This window comes from Lucilia cuprina, chromosome 4, assembly GCF_022045245.1.
Source record: "Lucilia cuprina isolate Lc7/37 chromosome 4, ASM2204524v1, whole genome shotgun sequence".
Classification (NCBI taxonomy): Eukaryota; Metazoa; Arthropoda; class Insecta; order Diptera; family Calliphoridae; genus Lucilia; species Lucilia cuprina.
Window position 1 is genome coordinate 95,252,664 of NC_060952.1, and position 14,700 is coordinate 95,267,363.

The following is a 14,700-nucleotide window of genomic DNA, read 5'->3' on the forward strand; positions in this document are numbered from 1 at the left end:
ACGAAATAAAAAAGTTTGTATAAATTTTGAATAAAAAATACTTGTTAAAGTCTCAGCTTTCCCTCAAGATCGATAATTTTTATTTTTTGTACAATTCATATTTATTCTTTTATCTTTTCTTAAAAAAATTTAAATTTATAAAATTTTTAAAGAAATTTATATAAAAAAACTAAATTAATTCGCTTTAAATCGAGTTATTTTGAGAACTTATTAAATGCTGCTGATAAAAATATTATAACTTCATTATTGCTCAAACGATCTAAAAGAAACTTTATAATATTTATAGAAAATAACTTAAGCTTTTAGAATATAAGTAATAAAAAAATAAGAAAATGAAAGCACCAAACATTCTACAAGCTGTCAAAGTCGAGTAGTTATGATATAGACTTATTATATATATCTACTTTAAACCCATTTAAAAATTGCACAAATCTGTTAAGATTTTCAGCAAACTACTTGAGTCGATAGAGTAGAGCTTAAGCTTTTGAAAGATAGTTTAAAAACATCAATACTTTCCGCTAGATATAAACACATTGGACCAAAGATTTTCAGCAAAACTTGAATCAATAGGGTAAAGCTTAAGCTTTCATAGTATGACTTGCAAACAACGAATATTTGAACCATAGTCACTGACACGATCTGTCAGTATGAGAAAGAGTATGAGAATGAACATAAATCTCTTGTCCTTCTTTGAAAGCCTTTCAATAAATCTGAAACTATTTGCACTAAACTTTGGTAGTATTATAGAAAAACTTTTAAACTTTCGAAATATAACTTAAAAATAGATTTACCTTGACTCTAGCTACAAGAACATTAAGCAAAAGTTTAATATAAATTTGGAGAAATTTCCTAAATCTGTAACGATTTTCATTAAACTTGGTAGATCAGATAGAGTAAAGCTTAAGCTTTTATAATATAACTCCAAAAAAGTAGTCAGTTAAGCTTTCGGCGTTGCCACCATCTATCAAAGTTAAGTAAGAACAAGTAGGAAAGTATAGTCGGGCATGGCCGACCATATGATACCCTACACCATGAGTATATTTTTACAATTTTTATTTTTATAAAATTTTTATTTTTTGTAAAGAAACTGTTGAATATTACCATAATTCCAAAATATTTAAGCCATTTATTGATAAAAAACTAAAATTTCTAAATGAGGCTTTATATAGGTCAAATATGGGCCGATCCTCGGTAAATTTGGGAAAAGGATATATTTCTAAATAACAGTTAGTTTTGTTGAGTTTCATTGCGATACAAATGGTTACAAGTCAATTTTAGACGTTTAAGTCATTTTTTGAAGGGGAGTTTGTATGGGGGCTAGGGTCAAATATAGGCCGATCCTTACGAAAATCTGCAGTATCATTTATACTTATATAAAACTTATTTGTGCCAATTTTTAGAGAGATAGCAGAATATTTGACGTAATTATAGCATAAAAAGTTCAAATCGGGAGGTACGGTTGTATGGGGGCTAGGTGAAATAATGGACCGATTTCAACCATTTTCAATAGGCTTCGTCCTTGTGCCAAAAAACATGCTTGGTCCAAATTTCATCAAATTATCTTGAAAATTGCGGCCTGTACCTTGCGCACAAGGTTTACATGGACAGCCAGCCAGCCGGACAGACGGACGGACGGATGGACGGACGGACATGTCTTAATCGACTCAAAAAATGATTCTGAATCGATCGGTATACTTTAAGGTGGGTATTGGACCAATATTTTTGTATGTTACAAACATCAGCACAAACGTATAATACCCTCCCCACTATAGTGGTGTAGGGTATAAAAAGAGTAAACATTTCCTGTGCCTACCAAAAGTTCGGTTGGACAGTTGAAAACGATTACCCCTAGCCGTCGGCTCTCCAGATGTTTAGCTATTTGAACATGTGCTTGTCCTACGAGGATGTCAATCGTCATGCCATCGATTACGTAGAAATAGTAAAAAGCTTAAGTTTTTTCTTCAAGTGTCCACTCTCTCGCTTACCAAGGGAGACTAAAGTGACGTTTATCTTTACTCTCGTAACGAAATAGAATTAACCAGGTGGGGAGAAATCAATGTCTTTTTCGGAGAATCAACTGTAAAACCCTTAAACTGAAACGATTTACAACAAATTTAACAACAAATAGGGCAGAAAAGAAAGCTTTTGAAACATAAAAGCTTAGTACCCATAACAGTAAATGCTTTTAGTCAAAGTCTAACAATTATTGTGGTAATAGTTTTTTCATGATTATACCTTTAAAAAATTGATAAAAGAATGATAGAGCAGAGGCGAAAGCTTTTGAAACTTAAAAGCATAGTTAACTTAACAGTAAACGCTTTTAGTCGAAGTTTAACAAATATTTCAATTAGAGTTTTTTATGATCATATGTTTGAAGCCTTTAAAAGACTTTTAAAACTGAAACGATTTAATAGAATTATAGAGCAGAGAAGAAAGCTCGCGAAGCTTAAAAGCATAATTAACTTAACAGTAAATGCTTTGAGTCAAAGTCTAACAATTATTGTGGTTATAGTTTTTTCATGATCATACGTTTGGAATCTTTATAAAACTAAAACGATTTTCGGCAAATTTATTGGATCAAAAGAATACAGTTAAAGCTTTCACAATATTATTTTAAAAATATCTTGTTAGAGTGTAGATTCTACAACGATCTGTCAATGTTTTGTATGTGTTAAGCATGTTAGCGATCACTTAACTGATCGGTATTAAACTTGTTATAAGAATAAAATAGGGATTAAGCTTTCAAAATAAGGTTTTAGAAAATATCTAATTAAAATACTTTGTAAGCTAAAGGGTTTAAATTGTTGGAATTTTTCCAAAATATAACTTTGTTATATAAAATTTTTAAAAAATATTTCAAAATTTTTGACAAATTTCTATAACAAAACTATTCTTTTACTTACAGATCTTCTATAAAATAACAACATAACACAAAATGTTAATAACAAAACCTTCACAAATAAAAGTGCAATAATTAAACAAAAAGCAAGAAAAAAATATTCCCCAAAAATATAAAAATTCCTTTAAATCCTTTAAAAAAAGAAACAAAAGAAAAAAATATAAAGTTTTAATTAATTAAAAAATCTCTTAACTAATGACAATCGTGTTAAAAATAACATAAATTGTAAGATAACAAACAACAACACAAAAAAAAAAAAACATTAATGAAATAAATAAAAAAAACAAAAATCAAAACTTCCAACCAAAAATAAAAAATACAGTGAACAAAAAGAATCTCACGCCTTAAAAAAAATTAAAATAAAATTACAAAAAAGCAGAAAACAGCACAATCATTGCAAAAAGAAAACAACAAACTGCTGGGTTGTGGAAGCAACAAAAAAAACAAAAAAATTGGCAATTGTTTAGAGCAGTTGAGCTTATTGTGACTTCTGTTGCTGTTGCTGCTGCTGTTGTTGAGTAGTTGTTACTTTTTTTAAAGTTACAGCAACAGAATCCTTCAAAACGGCGACCATAACGAACTCCGCCTTAGCAATGAGCCAACTGGGCACAGTGTATGCCACCAAACGGAGGCGACGTAATGGCAAAAGGTAAGTCTTTTTTTTTGCTTTTTCATTCTTCTTTTCAAAATTATCAAAAATATGAACGAATTTTAAATGTGGGCGCTTAGCTAAAGAGGTTTTTAAAAGAAAAGGAAATTTAAATTTTTTATTATTTTAAATAATATCCTTTCCTGTGGTTTAAATACATTTTTCTCTACTCCTACCAATTCACAAAACGGGCTATGTGGTGTCTTAGCTAGTTTAAAATAAAGAGTCTGTCCGTACGAACCTTTTAAAAAGGAGTAAAAGTTTTATATAAACGAAGGGGCCTGGAATGCGAGATTTTGATTAAACTATTTCTTAATATATAGTTATAGCAGTTATGTGACTAGAAGAAACGGACAAAAAGTTTTGAATCAAAATATATCTATTTAACAAAATGTCTGTCTATCTGCATTCATATATTAGACAAATTAGATTGAACCGGTAAGATGTTTTGAATCAAAAATATCCAATAAAAGATGTCCTTCATTGTTGATAGACTGACCAATATATTTAATAATAGACTAGAACATAAACTAGTCAACAGACTAGACCATAGACCAGACAATTGATTTATCTTTTGACTGGTCAAAACATTTGTCAATAGAATAGAAAATATATTAGTCACTATGCTAAAATCTAGTCAGGCATTGGATAACTGAGTAGAATAATCATTATACCAGTCAGTTGTCTCTCCAATAGAATAGTCGAAGGACTATTCAGTAGACTAATCAAACGAATAGTCGATAGACTAGTCAGTAGACTCGCCAATAGATTAACCAATAGCCAAGCCAATATACAACTAATGGACTAGTTAATAAACTAGTCAGTAGTTTATTCAATAGTCTAGTAAATAGACTAGTCAATAGCCTATTTTATAAACTAGTCACTAGACTAGTTATTAGAGTAGTCAATCATCTAGTCATTAGAGTAGTCACCAAACTAGTCAATATACTAGTCAGTAGGCAAGTCAATAGATTAGTTATTAGAAAAGTCAATAAACCAGTCACAAGACTAATCAGTACACTAGTTATTAGACTAGTCAGTAAACTAGTTATTAGACTAATCAGTACACTAGTTCTTAAACAAGTCAATAGACCAGTTAGTATATTAGTCAGTAGATAAGTTAATAGTCTGGTCAATAGACTAGTCAGTACACTAGTCAGTACACTAGTCAATAGACTAGTCACTAGACTAGATTGTAACCAATAAACTAGTCAGTAGATGAGTCACTAAACTAAACAATAAACTAGTCAGTAGATGAGTCACTAGACTAGCCAGTTGACGAGTAAATGAAACAGTAATTAGACTAGTTAATGTACTAGGCAGTAACGTCTCTCTCAATAGGTCTCTAGACAAGTCCATAGACCGGTTAATAGTTTAATCAATAGACTACTTATAAATGAACTAAACCATAGACTAGTCACTTTTAGCTTTTGTTATATTGTTGTGACAACACTTGACTTTTTAACTATTTGATATTCATTTGATTAATAACTGAATCTGTTCTTTAAATCCCCTTTGGGAACACACTTCATTCAACACATATTCTTTTCATTATTAGATAACTAACATCGTAGTTATCTAATAACTGTCAAAATAATGTTTTTCACATCATTAGTCAAAGAAGAGAGACAGAGAAAGAGCTAGAGAGATTGATTTCAACATCATCATATTACAAGTAGTTATAGAAAATAAATTCATTTTTTATAACGCACAATAAAATTGTAAGATTTCTTTTCGGGTTATAAATGATTAACAATTACATTAAACAATTACCAAACAAAACCACTGGAAATGAAAAACAATCTCAGGCAAAACAGAACCCCCCAGGGGTGCCATTATAAAGCCAACAATAACAAATTTAAGCCACAAATAAGGATCATTTGCAGCTAAATAAATGTAAAACATCCTGTAAAGAAATATATATTTTTGCAATTTTATTTAATGAAGAAATCTTAAACTTTCATTGAGTTAGAGGAATAAAATTTTCCTCTAACAGCATGTGGCAGGCAAACGCCTGTTTACCTAAACTTTTCTAACAAATTTGAAAATTAGTTTGGTGTTGTGTTTTTTGTCTTCTAAAGAAACGGAAGTTAGAAACTAAAGATATTCTGTTTTAATTAAAGCCCACGTACTGGTTTATTTTAACTTCAAAATGAATTGGAATAAATTAATTTATTAGCATGGAAGAAATTAGAGATAAAATAAATTTTTAATATTTGCAATAAATTGTGAATTAAAAACTAAACAAATCATGCAAAATATTGTAAAATTTATATAGATTAGACTATAGACTAGACCATAGACTAGACTACAGACTAGACCATAGACTAGACTACAGACTAGACTATAGACTACACTATAGACAAGACTATAGACTAGACTATAGACTAGACTATAGACTAGACTATAGACTAGACTATAGACTAGACTATAGACTAGACTATGGACTAGACTATGGACTAGACTATAGATTAGACTATGGACTAGACTATAGACTAGACTAGACTAGACTATAGACTAGACTATAGACTAGACTATAGACTAGACTATAGACTAGACTATAGACTAGACTATAGACTAGACTATAGACTAGACTATAGACTAGACTATAGACTAGACTATAGACTAGACTATAGACTAGACTATAGACTAGACTATAGACTAGACTATAGACTAGACTATAGACTAGACTATAGACTAGACTATAGACTAGACTATAGACTAGACTATAGACTAGACTATAGACTAGACTATAGACTAGACTATAGACTAGACTATAGACTAGACTATAGACTAGACTATAGACTAGACTATAGACTAGACTATAGACTAGACTATAGACTAGACTATAGACTAGACTATAGACTAGACTATAGACTAGACTATAGACTAGACTATAGACTAGACTATAGACTAGACTATAGACTAGACTATAGACTAGACTATAGACTAGACTATAGACTAGACTATAGACTAGACTATAGACTAGACTATAGACTAGACTATAGACTAGACTATAGACTAGACTATAGACTAGACTATAGACTAGACTATAGACTAGACTATAGACTAGACTATAGACTAGACTATAGACTAGACTATAGACTAGACTATAGACTAGACTATAGACTAGACTATAGACTAGACTATAGACTAGACTATAGACTAGACTATAGACTAGACTATAGACTAGACTATAGACTAGACTATAGACTAGACTATAGACTAGACTATAGACTAGACTATAGACTAGACTATAGACTAGACTATAGACTAGACTATAGACTAGACTATAGACTAGACTATAGACTAGACTATAGACTAGACTATAGACTAGACTATAGACTAGACTATAGACTAGACTATAGACTAGACTATAGACTAGACTATAGACTAGACTATAGACTAGACTATAGACTAGACTATAGACTAGACTATAGACTAGACTATAGACTAGACTATAGACTAGACTATAGCCTAGACTATAGACTAGACTATAGACTAGACTATAGACTAGACTATAGACTAGACTATAGACTAGACTATAGACTAGACTATAGACTATAGACTAGACTATAGACTAGACTATAGACTAGACTATAGACTAAACTATAGACTAGACTATAGACTAGACTATAGACTAGACTATAGACTAGACTATAGACTAGACTATAGACTAGACTATAGACAAGACTATAGACTAGACTATAGACTAGACTATAGACTAGACTATAGACTAGACTATAGTCTAGACTATAGTCTAGACTATAGACTAGACTATAGACTAGACTATAGACTAGACTATAGACTAGACTATAGACTAGACTATAGACTAGACTATAGACTAGACTATAGACTAGACTACAGACTAGACTATAGACTAGACTATATAATAGACTATAGACTAGACTATAGACTAGACTATAGACTAGACTATAGACTAGACTAGACTATAGACTAGACTAGACTATAGACTAGACTAGACTATAGACTAGACTATAGACTAGACTAGACTATAGACTAGACTAGACTATAGACTAGACTATAGACTAGACTATAGACTAGACTATAGACTAGACTATAGACTAGACTATAGACTAGACTATAGACTAGACTATAGACTAGACTATAGACTAGACTATAGACTAGACTATAGACTAGACTATAGACTAGACTATAGACTAGACTATAGACTAGACTATAGACTAGACTATAGACTAGACTATAGACTAGACTATAGACTAGACTATAGACTAGACTATAGACTAGACTATAGACTAGACTATAGACTAGACTATAGACTAGACTATAGACTAGACTATAGACTAGGCTACAGACTGGACTACAGACTAGACTGCAGACTAACAAAATGTCTGTCTATCTGCTATAGACTATAGACTAGACTATAGACTAGACTGCAGACTAGACTACAGACTATAGAGTAAACTATAAACTAGACTTTATAATAGACTATAGACTAGGCTAGGCTATAGACAAAATTACAATCTAACGTTAAACTTGACCATATTATATACTATAGATTCTATACTTTACACAATTTTAATTAAAGTTATAAACTTTTTAAAATTCAATTAAACCATTGAAGTTTTATTCACTGCCGGTTAATTTAAATAATTTTTTTTATAAAAATTTATTATGTTTATAAAAATTAAAATGAAAATTGCTTTCGTATAAAGCATGTTATAAATATATAAAAAAACACATTTAATTTTTAAAAACATAAAAACTGTAATAAATAATTTTATTAATTATAATCTTTATTATATAAAAGTGAAAAAATTAAAAAAAACATGATGAGAAAAAAAACTTTTATTTAGAAAGAAAAAAAACAGGGAAAAATAATACAGAAGTTTAATATAAAGCTCACTGAGCCGGGTTAAAGTTGTTATTAAAACAACAATAACAACACTTTAAAATTATAATTTTATATTGAAATCCTCGTCATCAGCAACAGAATATACATCACAGAAAATGGATATGTAATGACGACCATAGTGTAGTTGTTGTAAGTGGTGTAAACTATTAAAAAAAAATTGTTCAACAAAAAAAGAGCAAACCAGCGAAGCTTATCACTCAACAATGATCTTGGCCAAACATACACATATGTACATACAGACACATACAAACAGAGATAAGCAAAAGGTGATCTTTAATATAATTTGTTGCAATTTTCTTTCAAAGTTGATATTTTCTGTTCAAAACAAAAAAATTGAAGGGGGGGATTATAAATACAAAATTTTTCATAATTTAGTTAAGTTTTTTACTCTCTTGCGTTTGACTTTAACATTGACAGGAGAGTGGTGTTTGTGAAAAAAATGCTGCAATAAAAACATAAAATTCAAAACTGCAGCAACAAAAAAATTTTACAACACCTTTTGTAAATGAAAGCTGGAAAAAAGGGTAAATTTACTACAACAAATGGAGACTAAAGCCTCTCCAGTCTAATTGCATTGTAAGGAAAATGACAGCAAAACCATAAAAACAAAAGCAACATTATATTACACTTTTATATTACACCAAAGTTGCAAACTTTAAGTTTTTTTTGTTATTTGTAAGATAAATAATGAAGTAAAGTACGTAAAAAGACTGCAGCATTTAAACTTCCCTTTTTTTGGTCAAGTGTAATTAATTCAATAAAAAACAACAATTGATGAATAGTATTTGACAGGCAGTAAAGTAAAAGAAAGCAGACATTTTATAAAAAAAACTTATGTTTCATTATTTACATGGTACAAGCATAAAGAAAGAAAGCAGTCAATTTTGGAAGAAAAATAAGATTTTTGATTTTTTTTTATAATTTTACTTATTTTACATTGTTTACATGGTGTTAGTAAAAAAAATTCTCCAAAAATATATTAACTGTTTACTATGAAGAAAACTTTAATTTAATAAGATTTGATAGAGTTACTTAATTGTTTACATAATGTCAACAATGTAAACAATTGCTAAAACTTTAATTTTTACAAAAAATTTTTATTGAACCTTATAAATTCTTTCTTTAAAACTTTGTTTTACATTATTTACCCTATGTCAATAATGTAAACTAATTTGAAAAATAATAAAATCTGAAAAATTGTAATTAATTTCTTTTTTTTTTAATATTACTTAAAAAAAACTTATTTTACATTGTTTACATAAGGTAAATTTTGTAAAAAAAAAATTCAACTAAAATATACTTATTTGTATCCTTCAAAAAATTATTGAAATTTTTTACATTTAGCTGACTTACACAATTGTTTACATTATGTCAACAATGTAAACAATTGAAAAAAAAAATTAAGAAAATAGTAAATTTTTTAATAAAATTTATTTTGAAACTTTTTTATTTACTTTATAGCTGTTATTTTACATTGTTTACATCATGTCAACAATGTTTACACTATGTCAACAATGTAAACAATTGTAAAAATTAACAAAATAGTGATTTTTTCATAAAATGTATACAGAGACTTGTTAATTAACTTCATAGCAATTATTTTACTTTGTTTACATCATGTCAACAATGTTTACATTATGTCAACTATGTCAACAATGTAAAAAATTAAAAAAATAGTAAATTTTTCAATAAAATTTATTTGGGAACTTGTTTATTTACTTTATAACAGTTATTTTACATTGTTTACATCATGTCAACAATGTTTACATTATGTCAACAATGTAAACAATTAAAAAAATTAAGAAAATTTTATTTTTTTATATTTTTTATATTCGAACTTATAAAATAACTTTATAACAATTATGTTACATTGTTTACCTCATGTCAACAATGTTTACATTATGTAAACAATGTAAACAATTGCAAATATAAACAAAATTATAATTTTTTTATATTGGAACTTTTTATTTAACTTTATAACTATTATTTTACATTGCTTACATCATGCCAACAATGTTTACATTATGTCAACAATGTAAACAATTGAAAAAATTAAGAAACTTTTGATTTTTTACATAATTTATATTGGAACTTATTAATTAACTTTTTAACAATTATTTTACATTGTTTACATCATGTCAACAATGTTTACATCATGTCAACAATGTTTACATCATGTCAACAATGTTTATATTATGTCAACAATGTAAATTGCAATTGCAAAAGTAAATAAAATAGTAAATTTTTCAATAAAATTTATATTGGAACTTGTTTACTTTATCACATATATTTTACATTGTTTACACTATGTCAACAATGTAAACAATAAAAAAATAAGAAAATTTATGTTCTTGTAAGTTATTAATGTTAGAAATGTATAAATTCAGCAATAAAAATATATTTTATATTGTTTACACCATGTCAAATTATATACTTTTTCTTAAAGTTTTATTAGTTAATCAAAAGTAAATTGAGTAAAATATGTATTAACTTCTAAAGTTCTTCTTTTTTATTTTTCTAATGATTTTATTCATTTAATTTTTTCTGGCAATTTGCTGCACTTTTGTGTTCAAATAGCTTATGTACATTTTTCATAGATGTAAATTGCACAATAAAATACGACACATAATGACAAGCGTGGCTTAATTACTCGTATTTACAAAAAAAAAAAAAAAAAAAATAAAACAAAAATATTTATGATGATGTTTTGTTGTGGTATGTGCACTTCATTCCACACTTTTTGCATTCTATTCTAAAATAATTCTCTTATCTTTTTTAATGTTTAAGCTTTTAACAAATTCAGCTTTTAAAACATTTTCATTATTTTTATACAACAACTACAATGAAAATTAAAGAAAAAAACAGGAGCCATCTAGTGTTTTATGTTTTTCTCTATGGTCGAGTGACACTTTAAATTAAACCCTCCTGTCCTGTATTATTAAAAATTCTTTCAATTGTCGGCATAGAGTTTTGTGAAAAGCCGCTTTTAGTTTTTGTTTCTTTGTTATTTTGGGTGTAATGAACACCTGTAATTAAATGTGCTGTTTATTTATAAAAAAATGTTAAGGGTTTTTTTTTCCTTTTATCTTACAAAAAGTGTCAATATTAGACTAGAGGCTAAGTTAGAGAGGGAAGTGTTTGAAGAAAAAAACATAAACTAAATGAAGCTTTTAATAAAAATAGTAAATGTGTTTTAATAAAATTTCTAGATCATGCAGCTGTCTTTGCTTTACTGGGTAAATTTATAATTTAAATTAAAAATTAAGCAAAAATTATGAAGAATATGTAATTGAGCCAAAGAAATAATTAAAAAATTTGGTTATATTCATTATTTACACAATTGTTTACATGGTGTCAATAATGTAAAATATTTTCAATTTTCTTTTAAGTTATTTATTCTCTATAAATTTTAGTTTAAAAGTTTTCTTTTTTACAATAAAATATAAAAATTTTACTTTATTTACATTTTGGTAAAATTTCAATAATTTACATCAAGTTTTTAAAGTAAACTTAACAAATTTTCATTTTAATACATAATTTATTATTTACACAATTGTTGACATTATGTCAATAATGTAAATTAGTGTTTAATTGCATTCTAATAGGTTTTAAACATTTATTTTATATTAAGAACTTCAATTTTAGAAATTAAGTCAAATTTTACATTGTTTACATTGTGTCAAATGCAAAAAAATTAAAAATTTATAACATTATGCTTTAAGACCTTAACAAAGGTAATAATGATGAATATTTTCTTATTTACGCAATTGTTTACAAGATGTCAACAATGTAAACAATTGTATAAATGCGATAAGAAAGCTATTTTATAATGAACATGTAAATTTAACAAATTTTTAAAGAATTTGACATTGTTTACATGGTGTCAAATATGACAAGAAATCATAAATTTTTTACATCTTAAATTTTTTACATCTTTAAAGATGGTAATAATGATGCATATTTTCTTATTAACACAATTGTTTACATGATGTCAACAATGTAAAGAATTGTATAAGTGAGCTAAACAAGTCATTTTAAAGAAATTTTCTAAACAACACGTGAATTTCATACATTTAAAAAAAATTACATTGTTTACATAGTGTAAAATATGACAAAAAATTAAAAAATTTTTACATTAAATTAAAATAACGTTAAAAGTGGCGTAACACTAGTTTACATACATTTTTATTCGCAAAAATCTAAATTTCATAAAATGGTACAAATTTGACATTGTTTACTTAATGTCAAATATGTAAAAATTTTCAAATTTATTCTATTTTGCAATAAAAACCTTAAGATTGGTAATAATGCTATCTTATATCGTTATTTACATTATTGTTAACATTATGTCAACAATGTAAAATATTTCAAAATTGTTTTAAAAATTCATATTTTACATAACTTTTGTAAAAAAAGAAAATAAAATTTCTCTCTAAAATACAAAATTTTACATTGTTTACATGATGTCAAATATGTAAAAAAGTTCACAGCATGTCAAATATGTAAAAAATAACAAATTTATTACATTTTACTATGAAAACTTTAAAATTGTTAAAAATGTTTAATATTTCCTTATTAACACAATTGTTTACTTAATGTCAACAATGTAAACAATTGAAAAATTAATATAACTGTTCTGGTTATTTACACATTGCTTACATTATGTAAAATATTTCAAAATTGCTTTAAAAATTCATATTTTACATAATTTTTATTAAAAAAAAAGAAAATTTCGCTATAAAATATAAATTTTACATTGTTTACACAAGGTAAAATATGTAAAAAAACAAATTTTTTACATGTTGCTATATAAACCTTAAAAGTGCTAAAAATGTTTAAAATTTCTTAATTTACGCAATTGTTTACCTTATGTCAACAATGTAAAAAATTAAAAAATTATGAAAAAATATCAAAATTTAAAAAAAAAAAAATTATATTAAAAAATTTAAATTTACTTTCGAAATCCATTTTACCTTAATCACATCACGTCAATAATGTAAAAAATTACAAAAATTAAATAAATTTCCTTTAAAACTTGTTGTAATTTTCAATTTTCAAATAATTAAAATTCCATTTTTTTACTCACTAACAGTTTGTAATTAACCTGTTTCTACACCCTTTTCTGTCCTCAGCTGTAATTTAAACATTTCCTTATTCATTCTACTGCATTTTCTTTTCTCTTTCAAAACTTAATCTTCTTTTAGTTTTAACAAATCTGTTACTAATTCTAATTTCTAAACCATCTAAAATTTGAACTGAAATGATTTGTTAGATTAGATTTTTAATGCTCTACTAAGCTCTGTCAACAAAATGGTTTTAAATGTTCGTCTAACATACTTTTGCTGCAAACTAGGGGAGGAAGGTTTTGGCGCTCTAAACAATTATACATTTTTCTATTGTTTTAAACCATTTTTTTTTACACTTACACACCAAACTATTGCACATTGCTTTAAATCTTCTACATACAACAACAAGGCAAATTATCAAGTAACAGTACTGTCTACACTGCTGGAATTGTTGTTGTAGTTGTAATAACAATGGCATTTTTGTTTTGTTACTATAACTGTTATTTTCTTTACTTAATGTTTTGCTTTTCCTTTACTTAGTTGCTGCAGTTGTTGTTGTTGTTGATTTTTTTCGCAGTCCTCCCGATTAGTTTGCTCAAAAGGTGTGGGTGGGTGTGTCTAATAACTCAGTGTTTTACTGTAATAAGTCGTCACTCTGTTGGTTTCAAGAGACTGAGACTGCCAGTGTTTTAGTTTTAACACTGTTCAACAACAAAATCGACTTTTACTTTAAATGCCCCTTTGGATTATTTTATACACACACATACACCTCTATCTGCATAAGCCCCTGCCTGGTATTTAGTAAATTCCTTTTATATGCATATGTTTGTATGTATATGTAAGCATGTAAGTAATTTTGTGCGTTTTGTTTAGAAAAAACAAAGGAAAATGACAAGTGTCAGTTGGTAAACAAAACTGCTGTCAATGATGCCAGCTCGTTAGGATTTTTTTACAGAGAAAAATGTTGCTAAAATTCCCACTAAGTGCAACAAACTAATACTTTACTACAAAATTGTTTACATTATGTCAAAAATGTCAATAATGGTTTAAATACATTAAAAATGTTATTTTAAGAAAGTTCTACAAATTTAATCCTAATTTTACATTGTTACATGGTGTCAAATATGTAAAATGTTAAAATTTATTACATTTTACTATAAAAACCTTAAAATTAGTAAAAATGTTTTAT

The 14,700-nt window shown here is 27.0% G+C and overlaps 1 protein-coding gene across 1 annotated transcript in view; it reads left to right on the plus strand.

Annotated features, from left to right (window-relative positions):
• The first annotated feature begins 3,158 nt into the window (after nt 1-3,158).
• Nucleotides 3,159-14,700, plus strand: part of LOC111676534 — a 68,454-nt gene continuing 56,912 nt past the window's right edge. The window contains exon 1 of the mRNA XM_046947768.1: nt 3,159-3,548. Within this exon, the coding sequence (XP_046803724.1) occupies nt 3,493-3,548 (56 nt within the window). The 5' untranslated portion in view covers nt 3,159-3,492. The remainder of the gene's footprint in view (nt 3,549-14,700) is intronic.